Source organism: Nanorana parkeri, unplaced genomic scaffold (assembly GCF_000935625.1).
Source record: "Nanorana parkeri isolate BGI_ZX_2015 unplaced genomic scaffold, ASM93562v1 scaffold233, whole genome shotgun sequence".
NCBI classification, from domain to species: domain Eukaryota; kingdom Metazoa; phylum Chordata; class Amphibia; order Anura; family Dicroglossidae; genus Nanorana; species Nanorana parkeri.
Window position 1 is genome coordinate 1022367 of NW_017306501.1, and position 20081 is coordinate 1042447.

At 44.4% G+C, this 20081-nt stretch overlaps 1 protein-coding gene across 1 annotated transcript in view; it reads left to right on the forward strand.

Annotated features, from left to right (window-relative positions):
* Positions 1-13562: 13562 nt before the first annotated feature.
* Positions 13563-20081, forward strand: part of LOC108786912 (biogenesis of lysosome-related organelles complex 1 subunit 4-like) — a 7895-nt gene continuing 1376 nt past the window's right edge. Inside the window, exons 1-4 of the mRNA XM_018556311.1 lie at positions 13563-13826; positions 16491-16562; positions 18427-18528; positions 19585-19725. Of these exons, the coding sequence (XP_018411813.1) occupies positions 13599-13826; positions 16491-16562; positions 18427-18528; positions 19585-19725 (543 nt within the window). The 5' untranslated portion in view covers positions 13563-13598. The remainder of the gene's footprint in view (positions 13827-16490; positions 16563-18426; positions 18529-19584; positions 19726-20081) is intronic.

The window sequence follows — 20081 nt, forward strand, 5'->3', positions numbered from 1 at the left end:
CCATTCATGTTAGCAGAGGATCATTGTAAATGTATTGTTGCAGGCACTCTATATGTACATGTACTATATACTACATATAGAATGCACTGAACAATAGATTTACAATTATCCTCTGCTAATATGAATGGGTTAAATGATCCGTAGTACATGATATGTAGCCCTGTACCCCCTTTTCCACTTACAGAGCTAGGTTATTTTTCTTTTAAATAAATATTAATGTAATTTTATTGGTATCTATCTACCAGTAGCTGCCTCATTTCCCACCCTCGGCTTATATTCGGGTCAATACTTTTTCCCAGTTTTTTTTGGTAAAATTAGGTACCTCGGCTTATATTCGGGACGGCTTATACTTGAGTATATACGGTAACACCTTTTTGTGATATCTGAACCAGTCAGTATCACTACCATGTCAAATATTACTGCATGGTCACTACTGCCATTTGGTATGTAATAATAGGATAGCATTACTTTTCTGACCATTAAATCAGTACAAGTTAATAAATCCTCAAGTTTGTATCTGAACAGGTCACATGACATGGCTACAAAAAGTTTAGGGTGAAAAATCTTTTGAGGTAAGCAATTCCTTAACACAGTAGTACGCAACCTTGCCACTCCAGCTGTGGTGAAACTACAGATCCCATGCCACTGACTCTAAGGGGGTGATTTACTAACCTAAACACACGCACCAGGTGCGTGTGATTTTCACACAGCAAAATGTATTTATCAACCAAAAAGTCTCTAAAAGCATATTTCCACTAATGCCATATATGGAAAAATCATGCACATGATGCATATATAATGCTGCTTCACAGTTTAGACAAAAATGGTTAGCTCATGCATTTACATTCCTGCATTCATCAACGCAAGCAACACAACATAGAGCTAATTTACACAACATCACCTTGAAATTCATGCAGGGCTTTGCACAACACACCTGCTGGGTGTGTACACACTACAAAGGTGTTTAGATTCCACCCATAGATCATGCTGGGAGGGAACACACTACAGAGGTGTATACTTGTTTGTGGTGTGTTTATAAGGTTAGTAAATCAACCCCTAAAAGTCATACCTGTTGCTGTCAGTCTTGCAATGCCTCATGGGATTTGTAGTTCCACAACAACATGAGTGCCAAGGTTGCCCACTCCTGCCTTAAGTCATAGCTTGGAAGGTCTGGTCCATGGGGGGAAAGAGGAGAGGACTGGAGTTTAGAACCAGCACAGCGAGATACATGGGGAGACAGAAGTTGCAGGCACAGGCTGTGTGGTGTACTGTAGCTTTAGGATAGAAGCAGGAGAAGATCTCTGACTGGTTGCTGTGAACCCATGCAAAGGCCGTACCGTCTGCTTTTGTGGACTGAGTTACCCCAGGGAGACCAGATGCCTGAGCTGTCTGCTGTTGTGCTGCCACAAGACTCAAAATGGGTGAAACGCTGAGATCTGTGTAGCCCCCATCTTGTTGCTGTATACTTGGTGTGCAGGGACCGAGAGACTGTACCATCACTGTGGAGAGGGAGAGATCCAGACACACCGAAGCTGCTGTGAGTTGAACTGATACATTGTCCACCTGGGGAGACGACCTGGGGAACTGCTAGATGTCGGCACGGGAGGAGGGACCCTTTCGCTATCCTACGTGGGACTGGCTGAGACTTGGAGAGAGGCCTCTGAACCATTGACTCCTAATTATCTGTTCTGTGGAAAAATGATGCCCCAGCAGGATTGCCCTGAAACACTTTTCTTTGAGGGCATTGTACTGCCTCCTTGTACAAGACCTCATTTAGAGCACTCCAACTAAGGGCCCCGATGCCAGTGAAACTCCGCATAGCACTACTGGCCAGTAGGATAGGGAGGGTTTGGTTACCATTAGATGGATAACGCCTATATCCTAGTTATACAGTATATATACACACAGTTAAACCATCTCCAGTCTCAGTAATTATTGCGGCTCTTTTGGAGGCGAGTGCTACATAATAATGCAACTTTAAAAGTGATTTTAAAATGACACTAAATTCAGGAGTTAAATCTTAAAATTGCATTAAATTACCTTAACTATTAAAGGAGAACTATTGGGAGAGTGAAATGTACTTTTCTTTACTTTGTGTAAAATGTGATTGCTCAGTTCTGGAACTATAGAGCTGGCGTGTGACACCTGCGGTGCAGGGAGCATTTACGACAGGAGAGACATACAGGTTCTCCTGTCAAAAAAAAGTTTTTTTCTTTTTTAATCTTAACTTTAGGATTTAATGTTTTTCAAAGTAAATTCTTAAGGCCCATTCACACTGTTGCGGTATGTCAACGCACATTATGCCTATTTGTGCCCATTCTAAGTGGCACGCCAGTGCACCGCTGCACACAGTAAGGTACTACGGTGTGTTGTGGTGTGCTGTGGTGTGCTGCATGTCTGCTTTTCAGTGCAGTTTTGTACATTGCCAGCTCATCCAAATAAATGGGTTTCCTTAAAGCAACACGTCAAGCAGCAACAGTGTAAATAGGACTTTACAGAACATCCAGTTCAGGGTGACAAAGGGCAGAGTTTAACAAGGCAACATATTACTATTAAAGGGTCACCTGCCGCAAAACCTTTGGGTATGGGGAGTGTGAGCACAAGGCAGTGCTCAGTGCCTGAGCAACCAAGGGAAGGGGCTAAAGCCTATGCAATGCCATCTTTTAGAAATCAGCTTTCACAAAGAACTTTAAGGGACATGGGCACTGAGACATCTTATGATGCCGTCTGTTATTCTGTAGTTTATCTTGCCAGTGTAGGTCTCTTTATTGCATTCTCCCATCAACCGCTACAAAAACAGACATCTGTTTACTATGTATACAGTAGACATTGTTCTGTTCATTTTGGAGCTGTGTACAGACATTTTGAAAGGTCTTGGATCATCAGAGGATCCTTCCATTGTTCCCTATATCACTACGTCCTGCAATAACAAGGGCCGGCAGTAGAAACCACAAAGTGCAGCAGGCGATACCAATATACAATACTCCCGAAAGCAAGCTTAGCTCATCAATACAGAAGTGTTTGGTGGTGCAGGCAGCAGGAGAGGTAAGTATAAACATTAAGTGTGGAGTAATTATCTCCATCACCTGCTGTTGTGTGCTCCAGCTGTGTATTAGAGATAACATTCATTGTAAAGGTGCCCATACACTGCTTGATTCTCGTACGAGAATCGCGATCGTACGAGGATCGAGCAATTATCGTACAATTATCGCAAGGTGTGTGGGGACCTTTAAGGATATTTATTATCTGGATAAGCAGGCTTGTAGATGCTGGGAGTGTTATTAAATATCTGAGGCATTGCTTGGCACATGGGTCTTCCCTCCACAGTTTCACTCTGTGACCATCTGTCTGGTCCTTAGGCCCTAGAGCCTAGTCATATGGGAATTGGCAGGGATCTCCCCTCCTGGGAGGCCCCCCTGAAGTTACTGGCTGCCATGGAGTGCTATAATACCTTGAGGAAGCAGAACTGCAGTTGTCCCCCACATGGAGGTGGTGAGTGACTGACTGAGTAAGGAAGTACCACAGGAAACTTTCCATTGCTGTCCTCTTGTGGATTATAAGACTGAGCATACACATGAACCTCAGTTCTCAAAGTTCAAGTTATTAAGTGTCCAGCCAGTAAAGTACTGTGAGAGAGGGACCCAGACAATTTAGAAGAGATGCAGAGGACCAGAAGTCTGTGTTTAAGTAAACTACAGGTATTCTGTGCTCCCTTCACTCTGTCTTCATGTACGTGCTATTAAGCTCCCTGGCGGTAATCCCGAGTGTGGCTCTGGGTTAATTTTCATTACCAAAAGCGGTAACCTCGAGCCACACTCGCGATTACACAGCACATTACTTACCTTGTCCAAGATCCCCGCTGTGTCCTCTGGAAGATGCCGGCATCCGTCTTACGGGTTCCGTCCTTTGCGAGCGTCTGCATAGCAGGGAGGCAGAACCGGTGGGAAATTTTAAAGTAAAAGGAAATAATCAGACCGCCAGGGAGGTTAATCATATCCCCAAATCTATGCAAAGTGACTGGCGCCCACCTTTCTGAACATCCTATGACAAGAACTTCGCCCTTAGAGGAGTGGGTCTGGGACATTTGTAATGTCACCATTGAGTAACAGAGAAGCCACATTTCCTTGAACTATGCATGTGTGGGTGCTAGTAGTGCTCCCTATACTAGAGCCTAGGGCTCCAGTCAGCAGAGTAATAGTATGTTCTGAGTCCTGGAATTCCCTGTGTTCCAGCACAGGATCCAACACTGCACAACAGTCCTTGGCAGATTGCATGCAGAGACCTTGACATCAGAGCGGGTGTACACACAGCACGATTGAGCTGCTGAAAATCTCCTCTGTAGTTTTGGTCTAATGTGACTGGCTGAAAATGGTTACATTCCTCAGGGATTAAAGTGGCTCTGTGTCCTTAAAATACTTTTCTACAAACTTCCTGCTACAAAAGCACGCCATGCAGACATTAAAGGAGAACTATGAGATGAGTGATTTCCACTCACCTCATAGTTCTAGCCGACCTGTGACAATGAGAATGTCACAGGTCGGCTCAGTAGATCGGGAGGTGAGCGAACACATACCGGGTACGCTCACTTCTCGATCCTGTCACGGCTCTCTGCCGTGACAGGGGGAGGGCTGGATTCCCCTCTCCCCGCTCCGATCTGCCAGCGCTGACTGGCGGAACGGACGGGGGAGGGGGCGGGTACAGCTGGCTCTGCCTCTAGATAGGCAGAGCCAGCTGTCACTCACGCAGCTGGGCGGATCCCGTCATCTACGTCGGGATCCGCTTCAGGTGCGGCGTCTCAGTATATCGCGAGCTGTAGCTCGCGGTATACTGAGCTTAGGGTAACGGGAGGACGCTAGTTTGTGTCCTCCGGTTACCCTAAGGAGAACTATGGGGAAAAACACTGACCCCATAGTTCTCCTTTAAAGCAGAAAGAAATGCAGCTCTTTTCATGAATACATCCTTAAATGTATTAGTTTTAAATACACGCAGGGGTAAGTACCTGAGTTTGACTTGGTATTAGCCTCTTGCAATCCATTGTATAGCAGAGCTTAGATTGGAAGAGGGAGCAGCAGCACAAGGCTCCAATCAGTTTCACTGCGGTGCTCATATGCTAACAAAGGTCACGCTGATAGGAGAGAGCAGAGTGATAGAGAGTTGAACTCATCAGTCTGCTGCTTCTCCTTTCACTGTTTCCTCACATGCTGGTGAGGGGCAAGAACCCGTTATGGTATATCATTAGCCAAAACGTTTTGATTTATTCATTTTGTATAGAGTATAAGAGGGTTAAAACCATTGTCAGTTTTTTTATGTTACCCTCTGTGCCCTTTTAGAGAGATTTTCCCTCACTTCCTGTCCTTCCGACTCAACAGGAAGTAAGAGGTAATCTTTCTAATGTAAGGAAAATCCCCAGTTAGACAGTTTTCATGGAAATAAGTGTCCCTATTGAAAGAAATAAAAACCCACCAGTGTATCTAACCCCTCACTACTCCATCCAAATCTATTTAAAAAATTGCCTTTAGCTAAACTTTAACTGCACCAGCAACAAAACTCAGGGCTTTTCCTCTGCTAGATAGGGCAGAGCTGTGTAAATCTTACAACTGGTGGGACAAAAATACAAATCTGTTGACGGGTAAAGCATTCCCCTTATATGAATTTAATTTCTGTATATAGCTGTTTGCTGGAGGTCAGCTTTAATACGAGTACTTACCTTTCCGGTGGGTGGTGAGTACTAAATTATCTCCCTTTATTAGCTACGACAGATGAATCTTCAGCATCTGACACACACGTCACATGCCTGCTCTCCACATTGTGGGCTTTAATTCCTCCCACGGGCCTCTGCATTATTAATGGATCCTGTTGTGATCAGCAGATGGAACCCCAGGCCATGGTGCCATGGTGGGGGATGCAGATGTTGGATTCTGAAGATGCTAACAGAGGCTGTAGTTGTGCACGGGAAGTTAGGATTCTCCACTTCCTGGGGAAGTATTAGAAGTCTTCTTTTACATGGGGGAGTTTTTAGAAATATTTTTAGGGTAAGAGAGTAGCTTGAATGACTTCAAGACCAGCTTGGTCATGGTCATGGTCAACACTGCACACTAGTGATTTTTATATCATTTTTGAGACAGATTGAGCTTTCTTTTGGTGGTATATAATAACCGCAGTTTGTGTTTTTTTACTATATAAAGCAAAATACAAAATAAACACATTTTGATCAAAACCTTATTTTCTGTAAAAAAAAATAATAGTAAAGAAATAAAATGTATTCCTACACTTAGTCCAAACTGCATTCAGGCACTGCTACTAGCTGTATAGGCACTGGTACTAGCTGTATAGGCACTGGTAATGGGTGGCACTGGTACTAGCTGTATAGGCACTGGTAATGGGTGGCACTGGTACTAGCTGTATAGGCACTGGTACTAGCTGTATAGGTACTGGTAATGGGTGGCACTGGTACTAGCTGTATAGGCACTGGTAATTTGTGGCACTGGTACTAGCTGTATAGGTACTAGTAATGGATGGCACTGGTACTGGCTGTATAAGCACTGGTAATCGATGGCACTGGTACTGGCTGTATAGGCACTGGTGATGGATGGCACTGGTACTGGCTGCACAGGAACTGGTATAGATAGCCCGGGTACTGGCTGTACAGGTACTGCTATTGGATGGCACTGGTACTGACTGTATAGCCACTGGTACTGGCTGTATGGGCACTGGTAATAGATGGACCTGGTATTGGCTGCACAGGAACTGGTAATGGATGGCCCTGGTACTGACTGTATAGGCACTTGTACTGGGTGCACAGGAACTGGTATTGGATGGCCCTGGTAATGGACGGCCCTGGTACTGGCTGCATAGGAATTGGTATTGGATGTCACTGGTACTGGCTGTATAAGCACTGGTACTGGCTGCACAGGAACTGGTATTGGATGGCACTGGTAATGGATGGCCCTGGTACTGGCTGCACAGGAACTGGTAATGAATGGCCGGCACTGGTACTGGCTGCAGAGGAACTGGTATTGGATGGCACTGGTACTGACTGTACAAGAACTGATATTGAATGGCACTGGTACTGGCTGTACATGCATTGCTATTGAATGGCACTGGTACTGGCTGCACATGCATTGCTATTGAATGGCACTGGTACTGGCTGTACATGCATTGCTATTGATTGGCACTGGTACTGGCTGTACAGACAGTGTTAATGGTTGACATCGGTACTGGCGGTACAGACACTAGTAATAGACGGCACTGGTACTGCCAGTGACAGTAGGTCCACAGGGCAGTGGTTCTCAACCTTTCTAGGGCCGGGATCCCTTGGTAACATTTGCCAAGGTGTGGTGACACCCAATGGTCAAATTTAGGGATGACGCGGCTGCTGCAGCGACATCTGGCGGCGTGGCGGGAGAACTGACACTGCTGCACTAGGAGAGAGCTGAGGAGGACTCTCACCTAGCACAGCAGAAATCACACAGCGACCCACAGGTTGAGAACCGCTGTTCTACTTGCTTTTTGAAGCGGAAATACCCTTCCTAGAACAACAACAGCAGACTCCTGACATTACCTGCGTAGAGATTGGAAAGCACAATCTTTTTGGTAGCGGCACTGTGGATATAACCACGTTATGAACGCCCAGGGCCAGATTTACTCTCCCTGCTGTTCCAAGGCCAGGTTCGCGCAATGCGCCCCCCTTCCCGCCCCCCTTTTTTTATTGTTTCTTTATTTTATTTTTATTTTAAAAATGTATCACTTTTTTATTTTTATTTATTGTTTTACTTTTTAAAATGTATATTTATCTTATCTTCTACTACCTGGGTGGCCGTGAGCCGCTAGGCGACCACTGGCAAACCGTCATGCGACCCCCGACGAGGTCGAATGCCCCAGGTTGAGAACCGCTGCTCTAGGGGATATCCACCAGCACAGAAAAAAAAATTCTGTTTAAACATAGCAACCGGCCGTGCTGTCCAGCCATTCATGACCCATGTGCCTTAACTCTAAGGTGAATTACTTGAGCTTTTGTTTTTATCGTTGAGACTGAAAATTTCAGTCCACTGAGGGTATTTAACCGCTTGAAGTCCGCGGTGTTTAGACCCCTTTCCCGGCCAGGCCATTTTTCAGTATTCAGCGCTGGGATACTTTGACTGACATTTATTCCGTCATGCAACGCTGTAAGTTTTATTTTTTACTATATTTCGGGAAAATTACTGACAATTTTGGGGAAAAAAACTTTTTTTTACATTATGTTATGAAACATTTATTATTACCCACTTTTTTGGGTAAAATATCAAAGGCGGGGTCACGTCGGGTAAATAGACACCAAACATGTCAAGCTTAAAAATTGCGCGCACCCGAGAAATCGCGAAAAACTTCCATCCCCACAATTGACCATAGGCGACGCTTTAAAAGCTTTTACCGCTCATCAGTTTAATGTTATCAGTGATTGATGGCCCTAAAATTATTGCTCTCAATGATTGTGTCCAAGACCCCTAATGTCACCTAGGACCCCAGAAGAAGCCGATGAAGCAGAGATCTGCTTCATCAGCTTCTCTCCAGCATCTGAAGCTGGAGAGTGACACAGGAATGCGGAAGTGATGTAATATACATCATTTCCGCATTCTGACAGCGGAGAGGCGACCGGAGGGAGATCGTGTACCGACCTCCCTCTGATCCCGTCACAGAGGCACTATGCTGGTCCCGGGCTCGCACCGGGTACAGCAGAGCCTGGGATCAGCGTGACAACGGGAGGGGGGACCGCGGAGGGAGGGACACCGGGCGGCAGCTCATACAAGCGATCTGCCGGCTCTATAGCCGGCGGATCACTTGTATGTTAACAGGCATCGCTGCCTGTTTTTAAATTATCGGTATTTCCCGCTAGCGCTATACTTCCCTCTTCCCATGACCCAAAACTCAGTATATAGGGAGCTACTGCCCACGATATACTAAGAGTTCCGCAGTCGGGACGGATCTCGACAATACTGTCTGAATCCATCCTGCTGCATGAGTGACAGCTGGCTCTGCCTATCCAGTCAGCGTTGGAGGATCGGGGAGGGGAGAATCCCTGCGGGGAGCCGTGACTGACAGTCACCGCTCACTGCAGGGAGACAATCGGGAAGTGAGAGGATCGGCTGCATGTTTCTGCTTACTTCCCCATTAATAGAGCCGACATGTGACAGCTTCTTTGTCACAGGTCGGCTCTAACTATGAGGTTGCGTGGAAATCACTCACCTCATAGTTCTCCTTTAACTGTCTCTTCTTGAAGAAGTGGTTATGGGGACTTCTTACGTTGCAATTGTTTTGTTAGGTGATGTTACAGTTTCAGACAGCCGCAGGACAAGTGCAGCTGTAAACAGTTGCGAACTTTCGCAAAACATGCGCAATTGGGAAAATTGTGCAAGCTCTGGTCAAAACAGGCGCACATGTTATAAGGAGCGGCTAAACAGATTTGCACATTAAAAAAATTATGTAAGAGGCTAAAACAGTCGCAATTGCTTTGAAAAATTCCCCCCTCTGTGTTATCACTGATATGCCCTGCAGAGAGCAGTATCTACTCTCTGTTATAACTCCAACTCTCAGTGTACATATTAGAAGACAGAAGACCAGCTTGCAAAAAAAACATGACAGCACAGAATGTGAAAGAAGATTCATATACTGGGAAATTTGCCACAAATCTCTGAATGCAGCATATTTGTAGGAACATGTAACTAAAGCCACCACAGTTGTGTAGTTCATTCTGCCAGGAGTTTACTTCAGTCTGTATGGGCATGGTATATAAAGTACCATACACCTTATAGTTTTTACATATTGTACCATTATTATTATTTTTTTTTGCTTTGTTTGTTACTTGACTATATGCATGGGGGTACCTCCCGGGTTGGTACGTAGTGTCTGTGGGTTGCATTGCCAACGTTTCGGGGCCATACTCAAGGTCTGTACACTGTATGGAGTGCAGGTGATTTTGTATTATCGATTGCATTGCCTGAGCAGGTGCTGTCACTTTGCCGGACCAGGGTTCACTTCAATTTACTCAACTTAAGCTACGGTTGTTGTTTTTTTGTGCTGAGTGAGTGCTATTTTTGCTCTTGCATTGTATTTATTCATGTCTGATCTTAGACGCAGACCTGAGGGTGCCGGACATGTCTCTCATGTTTGACCCATTCATTATGGCTTCACCTAGTTCACACGAGACCCTTCACCCTTCTACTTCCGACTTTACTTTCTATTCTCATCCCCATGGTTCCTTTTCTCATCCTCCTTTCTCCTCCACACTTCTCTTCATCCATTCTGCCTACTTCTTAGTCAGACCATAACACCACTACCATCACCCTGACCTCCTGGTCCACTAGACCCCCTTGGTAACCTGGTCCCTGTGCAACTCTCCCTACGCGACCATACATGACCCCTTTTTTTCTGCCACTTTCAATGCAACTATCCAAGAATACTTTCAGCTTCAGTTCACTCCCCTGTGATGCCTTGGGAGGTGTATAAGGCAACGGTATGGGGGTGCTCATCCAGCAGGCTTCCCAACAGCATAAGAAGGCTAGAGTATCAATGTTGGAATCTGAGTTTGCCCTGGAATCATATAGCGGAGAATCAACTGTGTTACATTCTACCTTAAAGGCAACATGCCCCGACTCCCTTCTTGCATGAAGACAGCTTACCCCAGAACTGGATTATATGCCTTATAGACCAAAGAAAGGTGGTGGCACTCTTACCTCTAACCCTGTCACCATCTTGAAGATCTTTTGTTCTCATCTGGCAGAACTTTATTCCAAGCCAGCTCCTCTTGATAATACTCGGATTCAAATATTTCTTGACTCTTTATCGATTCCCAAACTTTAGGCCCTTGACGGGACTTTGTTGGATGTGGAAATATCTCCCTTGGAAGTGACTCATGCTATCAACTTCCTCAAAGTGGGCAAAAAAAACAGGTCTCAACAGCTTCAACACTGGATGCTATAAAAAATATGCTAGTGCCGCATATGGTGAAAATATTCAACGCGCTCCTCACTTGAAGCTTCCATTTGTATGCTGCCCGAGTCAGGAACGGATGTCTTTGTTCATAGTTTACCATAAATATCTTATCAATAAAGATATTAAACTCTTGGCAAGGATTCTAGCCACTTGCTTAACCCTAGCATAGGCTCCCTGGTCAGGGGTGAACAGGTCAGCTTCGTACTGCATAGGCAGGCAGGCGATATTATTGAGCATATTTCGCTACTTCATGTAGCTAAATCTTGGAACTTACCTTTAATGTTCTTGTCTTTGGTATTCCAAAGGCTTTTGATTTCCTGTTGTGGGACTGCCTGTTTTCTGTCCTTTGGAAGTGGGGTTTGGAACCAATTAATTACCCGGGTGCAGGCTCTGTATTCGAACCCAAGGGCGCGGGTGCTTTACGTGGGACACCAGTCGGACTCTGTCTCCATCTTTAGGAGGTAGGAGACAGGGCTGAGCGTCTCCTGACATTACTGGGGTGGAAGTTGCTGGATATCATCATAAACTATGTTTGTTCCCAGATGATGTTCTTTGCATGACTAACCTAGTGGCATCTAACCCCAATCTCATAAAAATACTATTAGCCTTTGACGTTGCCTCGTGCCTGTATGTCAACCCTGTCACGTCCAAGGCTCTCGTTGTCTCCTTGACGCCTCAAACTCTCCTAATTGCTCAGCGTTCCTTTGATTTGTCATTGGTTCTAGATTGTCATAACTGGGGATTTTTTTTCAATTACGTGCTTTGCAGGCACACATTTTGAAGTTTGTTTGGCACAAGGATTTCACGAACGGTCTTATCTAGATCTCAACCTCTAAGTGGCTTGGGCTTGCCCCACATGGTGAAATATTATTACGCTGTTCAGGTTGGCCAGCTTGTTATGTGGCAACGACCAAAGAGGTTCTACCGTGGGTGTCACAGGTAAACAGTCTCCTGTGGCTACATCCTCATTGGCACCCAGAGGTACCTGCCCCTGTGACACGTCACTCCTTGCAGCTGTGGGACACTGTGAAACCCAATTGGGGAATCTATCTTTTTCGCTGGTCTTATCGCACCCTAAAGTGTTCCGTTGCTGGTTTGACTGTGCTCTTATAACGCCTCCACCAGTGTCACACAATTTTCTAGCTTTTGGGAACGCTATCAATTCCCCTTTATGGAACGCTTTGGCTATCTTACAAATTAGCAGCATGCAAGGTACCTGGAGCTATTAAAGAAGACTCATTTTGAGCATCTGTGTACATCTGATCCTCATGCACCTGGTGTCATATATTTTCATTATTAAATACACTTGGCGGCCTCCCAGCCCAGTTATGTTACTAAATAAGAATCAGACTTAGAAGGGGAAATGACTGCTTCAGAATGGGACCAGATTTGGACTACTTCTCCTAGAAGTTCCTCAATGGTGCTAGAGCTTTTAAAACCAACTATAAACTGCTTCTATAGTGGTATGTATCATATCTTCTTTAGGATCTCCAGAGCTTCTCCATCCTGCTCCCCCAACTGTTTTAGAGGTTGCCAGCTGGAGGGCACGTTCGCCCACATATGGTGGGATTGTCCAGTTGTTGCTCACCTTTGGTCTGCGATTTTTCTCAAAATGTATGCCGTGATGGAGTCTCCCCTCCGGAGGGACCCTTATATTGTTATATTCTCCAACCCAATGTAAATTGCTTCAACACATCTTCGCTGCTGCAAAATGGTGATTGTGAGTTCCTGGAGGACCCCCTCTCTTTCTCCGCTTTTAAAAAAAACATGTTTTACATTATGTTTTTTGACAAACTTACGTCTCAATAGGAAGATAAAAAGGACAAATACAATGCTATATATGGGCACCTTGGATTGATTGATTGTTTCTCCCCCCTTCCTTTTGTAGGAACTCTCTCAACCTTTGATACTGCTCCTTGCTCTGGCACTGGTTGATCCGTCGCATTCCTGTTCCCTCCCCCTCCAGCATTGTCCATCTTGTTCTTCCATGCATCCACCCTCACCTGTGCTGTTGGTTTCCTCGGTTGTTGGTGTTTTTCTCTATCTGGATTGACCAAACAATTGGCATTGTGACTCTTATTGGTGTATTTGTACTACTGATTGCTCTGTTATTTTAGGACTTTCCTTGCGATTTCCATTGTTGCCTAGCTTTTGTCCCAATTTCTTTGTTAACCTACTGAACTTACACATACCGAAATAAAAGGTACATCAGGGGTTGTTTTGATCACTCCTATTGCTGGCTATGTTTATTTTCATTACAGGTACACTTTACCTATCCCAGTTTCCAAATTATTCAAGAATCATCCTTGTAATCAAACCTGTTCATGCTTTTAGATTGCACAGGTACTCTGCACTGTACTATTTCACCTTGTGAATCCTTTGCAGACTTTGTTATCGCCGTAGCAGGTCTTGCATTATCCAAGTACAACGAAATCTTCGATAAAAGTTTAGAACATTTTCAAAGCAGCTTCACTATACACACCCGGTAATCACTTTGTAAATCTTACTGTGGCACACTACTAGTACTATATATAAAACGCTTTGTTATCAAGTTTGAGCCTACTCGGCGCACGTCGGCTGCACGTGCCTCCCGGTCACGTGTCCTGTGCAGTGGTTGGTTATTAGCAGTGATGGCGTTAGCTGGAGGTGCGGGGCAATGGGAGCCGGAGGAGGAAGTGGGGCTGGCCGGCCACTGGAGCCCGGGAGATAGCGGCCATGTCTCCCAGAGTCAGAGCGCCTGTAGCGGGGTTTCGGTCGGCCTTCTAAACGACGATGAACTTGCCGCTACAGATTATACGCTGAAATCAACGGCCAATCAGCTGTCTAGCTACCTCCTCCCTGATCATCAAAATACTGAGGTAAGGGCGGGGCTTCCAGCCAGTCATGTGACAGCTCACCTATCATTGAGGAATCGTGGAGGTTACTATAGTTGGCCTACCTGGTCAGGGTCAGTGATTCCCAAAGTACAGGAGCCAGTGTGTCAGGAAGACAGTCAGGTGGCTAGCATTGTAAGGGGTGACTGCCCCATATTTCTGTCATGTCACGTTTTACTGGTTTGTTTTCTTTATTAACCCTTTAAGGACGGAGGCAATTGTCCAAGTTCTGAACGTAAACAAAACAGAATTTGAGCTTAATGTCTGTTCAACCAAAATGTACCTCTTTCACATTAAGTGCACCCACACTTATAGATTTGTTTTTTAGAGGGCAAATAGGGCTTTCCTTTGACATCAAATATTTATAAATGAACTGTAGTTATATATGGATAAAATCTAACCAATTAGGAGAAATTTAAGAAGTTTTCTTTGTGATCAGCAATAAAAGGGGGTTAATTTTGTTTTTATAACTTGGACACTTAGGGGGGAATTTATCAAAATCTGAAGGAGTTGCCCAGGGCAACCAATCAGCTTCTCTCTTCAGTTTGTGAAGCTTTGAAAATGAAAGGTGGCTGCTTATTGGTTGCCATGCACAGCTGTTCCTGTTTTGATAAATCTTCCCCTTTAGTATCACTGATCTACTTCTCTCCCCTCACATCACACTGAGGAGTGAGAAGCAGAACAGTGCTGACAGCCAATGTTACAAAGCATTATTATTATTATTATTATACAAGATTTATATAACGCCAACAGTTTGTGCAACACTTTACAATATAAGGAAGACATTACAATCACAATACAATTCAAGAGATGGTAAGGCTCACTCCTGATCGCAGTGACAAGCAGTCACTGCGATCAGGAGACCACTCTGCCTGAGCGTGTGTACTGAATGGGATTGTCATGACCTCACTACGCTTCCAATGTGAATGTTATGTGGAAGCGTTCTGTTTCCTGCCGCTGTTACAGCACATTCTTATAGAGCGATCTGTAAAAGCATCAGGAGCCCAGGAGCTGATTGTTCCGATGCTGGATGGAGTGTGAAAATGTGGAGTCGCTTTCAGCTGGACTTGTTCTGTAATGATGAAGACCTTTCGTGCTCCAAGTCTCTTCTTCGGGTCTGCTGAGTGTCTGGAAGATATCACAGCACACAGGCACCTTAATCCAATCACTTAGACATGTGTCATCCACATATAATGCTGTTGTACCATCTCCTCCCCAGCATTTTGACATTTCACATCATTGGCCATGTAAAACAAGGAATCACCACCTATACAGCCTTCCTGGGATTATATAACTAGAACTGGGTGGTTCCACAATTTTCATATCTCTCATCCTGTTCATGGACAATCAACTGTTTCACATCCCATGGTGATTGGGTTACAGCCTATTTTAGGGGGGGAAAAACTCCCCTTGCCGTACCTCCACACTGCAAGGATTAATGTCTTGTTAATATCTAGGGGTATATGGTAAAGATGACTTTTACACATCTCATCCCCACTCCCCCAGCAGTTGGTGGCACTCTCTCCTTCACACTGCAGTTCATGGAATGTCCTTCAGCATCCACACATATGTTGATGGGCTATGGGCCTTGCACCGTACTTGATGACATTACCAGGCCTCCAACACCCAGTGCGGAGGGTGAAGAGGCTGCCGGTGATAATATTGGAGTCTGTGGGAGCAGGGATCCAGTAATTATAAGTGCTTTGCGCCATAACCATTAATGAGCAGTTAATCATTGCAGTATGGGGGTAACCCCACTGTAAGGGGAGTTTTTTTTTTTTTAACCTCTTCAGCCTGGAGATGGGCTTTATGATGACTCTGCTACCTGTGCAGATATAAATGCTGCAGTATCTTCTTGACACTCAAGTGGTTTGAAGAAGGTACAAAACCTCTTCAACAGTCCAGTTGATTATGGCTAACTACTACTACTACATCACATGATGCACATAATGTCATTTTTATTTGCTGGCCTGGATCTAGACATCAAGTAACCTTTCTCTGTTTAAAGAAAAACTCCAGGAAAACTTCTCTTAACCCTTGCAGTGTGGCTACCCCGGCACTGCAAGGGTTAACTGCTCGTTTTTGTCTAGGTTAAAAAAATAAAAGTATACTCACCTGAACCATGGAGCCGGCTTGTTCTTAGACCGGTCCTTCCAGCCTCTCTCTCCCCCTCCTCTATAGCAATCTAAGGTTCCGTAAATCATCACGTTCTATACACAGTGTATAGGTGTGAGGACACACAGGAACATTCCTGCAGCGTAGGAGGAGAGCGGCTTGAGGGAGGGCCGTGACAGCTGGCTGGCTTGGAGCTTCAGGCGAGTATAACCTACACCAGGGGTGGGCAACTCCAGCCCTCCGGCTGTTGTGGAACTACAAGTGCCATGGGGCATTGCAGGACTGACAGTTACAGGCATGACACCCAGAGGCAGATGCATGTTGGGATTTGTAGCGAACGCACAGCTGGAGGGCCGGAGTTGCCCACCCCTGACCTATAAGTGAACGAGCACTTAACCCTTGCAGTGCGGGAGTAGCCCTACTGCAAGGGTTAATCAAATATTGTTCTTTAAATCTTGAGTATTGGCAGAGGCCTATTGCTGCACATCATTTCTTCCCCTATAATTGAATCCCTTTGACACATGTTTTGTTTAGATTGAGAATCTGGAAAAGAGTTTGGAAGACCTACTTGTGAGAGTTGATGAGTTTGTTGGAATGTTAGATATGGTAAGTCCAGTATTTATGTTTTATCTTCACACTGAAAGGAACCCAAGTATCATACGTTGCACCACTTTTTATGTATATATAACTTCATAGTCACTTTAGCCCCTTCAGCTCCCTCACCTACCCCAAAGGGACCAGAGCAAGGTTTACATTTCACCCTATTGGGCCTATTGATTCATTGATAACATAATCTAGTATTTTGGGACACAGTAGGGGCTTCCTTCTGACAATATTGTTTTGCAAAAATGATTTTATTCTCTGCAATCTATAGACAAAAATTTTGCAAAATGAAAGTGGGTTTTTTTTTCTAGTCTGACCAACAATAAAAGGTTAAAATATTTTTTTCCCCCAACAGATTACAATGATATAATGTGTGAATCCTGGATGAAAACATAAACCGAATGCTAAGTGTCACACATTTTATTCTATAACCTATCCAGATTTTAATGACGCCTAAAGAAGAACTCCGGACAGAAGAAAATGTAACCCTTGCAGTGGGGCTACCCCCACAGTGCAAGGGTTAAGTGATCGTTATTGTCTAGGGTCTCGCATAACAAAGATATGTTCACCCATCCTCAGTCCTAGACCAGTCCCTTGCAGCCTCTCTCCCCCTCTGCTCTGGTGGTCTACGAACCCATGAGTCATCACGTCTAATACAGTGAGGACCCCGAAGGACATTTCATTGCTGAAGCAGAGATAGAGAGGCTGCAGGGACCAGTCTAGCAGCCAGGCGATACCAAGGTTTGAGTGAGTATATTTTTATTTTAGACCCTTGATGAAGATGAGCGGTTAACCCTTGCAGTGCAGGGGTAGCCCAACTACAAGGGTTACATTTTCTTCTGTCCAAAGTTTGTTTGTTTTTTTTCCTTTAAATTATGTTTCTATTGCAAAGCATGTCAGTTATTTATGAATAAAAGGCGTTTTTTTTTTTTCACATTTCTTTTACACACGTCACTAACAAAATGAATAAAATGAAAAAAAGTTTAAATCGGAAAGGGTAAGGTAACTTTCCCACAACATGTCCCTACCCACTTGGTCCTCACCATCCTCCCCCGAAACGCTATGCTTACCCAGATCTTGCTCTGAGGCCTGTGACACTGTGTATATTCATCACCCGGCTTCTTAATCCGATGTCCGCACATGTGCAGTTCTTCCCACGTATCTGCTACTATCCTACCGCTGCAGCCACTCCTGTGTTAGGGCTCATTCTCATGTACGTGCGCAGAAACTGGTGCGTGCAGCCGCCTGTTCAACTCACTGACAGCATGTGCTCAAGAGTGTCTGCGTCCAGGGGCTTGCATCTGTACCTGTACGCATGTGCAAGTTCAGGTTGGCGTGCAGCCGTGTCCTGTCATTGAGTTGATCAGGTGGCTACACACACCAGCTGTCCCTCCCGGCCCCAGATGTGTTAACAGATGTGTGTGCTGCACAGCTGTGTAAGTCGATGTGAATGAGGTCTAACAAGTCAGTTATTGTGGCCAGGTGAGCAGGCATACAACGTACGCCACAAGTATTTCGATTTTTGTTTATTATTATTATTATTATTATTATTATTACTTAGTATTTATATAGCGCCAACAGTTTGCGCAGCGCTTTACAATATAAGGAAGACATTACAGTTACAATACAATTCAAGACAAGATGGTAAGGAGGGCCCTGCGTTTGTCATACACCCTAAGTCCACAACTGGTTAAAGTAAACCTCTGCAGGCTAAAGCAAGAGTTTATTATAATACAGGATTTATATAGCGCCAACAGTTTGCGCAGCGCTTTACAATATAAGGAAGACATTACAATCACAATACAAGACAAGATGGTAAGGAGGGCCCATGTTTTTTTTGTATTTAAAGTGCTGTTTTCTTTTACAGATCCGAAATGATACATCTCAAGTGGTTAATGAGAAAGTTCCTCAGATTTACACCAAAGCTGCAGAAATGAGAAAACTTTACCAGAAGATAGACTTACTCGAGGTAAAAAAGGGGACGGGCTGTGTTTTGTAGTAGGAATGATAAGAGCTGCATTGTTTTGTTTTCTGTAGATTACTCACCTGACCCTCACTCTTGCCAGCTCTCTTGGAGATGCTAGGCCAGTCCACACAGCTCCTCTTCCCTGAGCTCCGGTGGTCTAAGGACCTCTGACATCATGTTCTCAAATGCAGGTTCTATAGACCTGCATTAGACGGAGGGATATTCCACCTGTTGGAGAGGAGGGGAAGAAGAGGACAGCGCCAAATGCCAGGGGAGGAGGGACCAGATAAGTAAATCTGCTGTACTGCAGCCCCTAGACATAAACGAGTGCTTAACTCTTACGTAGTCAGGTTGAAAAAAGACACATGTCCATCGAGTTCAACCTATAGAGAGATGGTAAAAACAAAACTCTTGCAGTGGGAAAGTAGGGTAGGTTTGCGCGGGAATGTCTGTTAAAGAATGATCAGAGCTATATTTTAGGAGCATTTATACTACAATCTTACAATCCTACAAAGGATTCAGTGTAGACTTTATTGCATGGCATTCGTGTGCTATCCAACAAGGGCTTTGACACCTATTTCCAATTTATCACCATAACCAGTGCACCAAAATGAAATGACCCATGCAGACAGAATCCAGGAACACAGTACCAGAGTGGGTAATGGGCATTTGTTTAATTTGTTTGCTGTTTTTGTAGGTTAGCAAATGCATGTTTTTTTTTTAAATTGCATTTTATCATGTTTCTACGTATTTAAAAGCAGAAAGTGCAAAACAACAAAAGGAAACTGATACAGACATCTTTATTGCTAAAAATGGAATGTAAAAATGTCTTTGTAGACAAACCTTTCACTGCACACATTAGAAAAGCACTGAAACCTTTAGCACTGGAAGAATAGAAGCCCCACACGTCACAGCATTCTATGTCCCACACGTCACAGCATTCTATGTTCTACTCCTTTTCAAGTTGTCTTTTTTCATTAATTACTCTGAAGAGTTTGTGTTTTGTTTTTACAATTTTAATTTTAAGACTTGCCTTCTGTTTTGTGCATTCATGGGCAGGCCTTTGTGAAGAAGGTTGGAGGTGATGTTGCTCTCATGGACGAACATGTTACACAAGCTGAAACAAACTTGGGGACCTTTCCTAACCCTCTTAAGAGAATCTTCCAGAACCTCAGTGCCTCACCTCTCTTTTCTCCCACGGTAGGCATTTGTTATCATTATCTAAGGTTTTCTAACTGGGACATTCAGTTGGCAGATGGTGTCTTTCAAATGGCAAATCTAAGTGACCTGTGCACAGTGGTTTTCCAAGCAAAATCCAAATTTGGACATGAGTGTGACTTGGGTACCATCCTGAAGACACCCCACTGCTGGAGCTGTGATGTTTTATATCTTCTACAGAAGAGTAACCATTCATATGTTGCAGGTCACAGATGATCAGACTACAACTTGCCAAGCAATGCAAACTGTAGAACAAGGCAGATTTAGATAAGCCCATGAAATCCACTATACAGGCTGGTTTATATGGCGGCTGAAGCCCTGAGCCTCCTGTCATATTC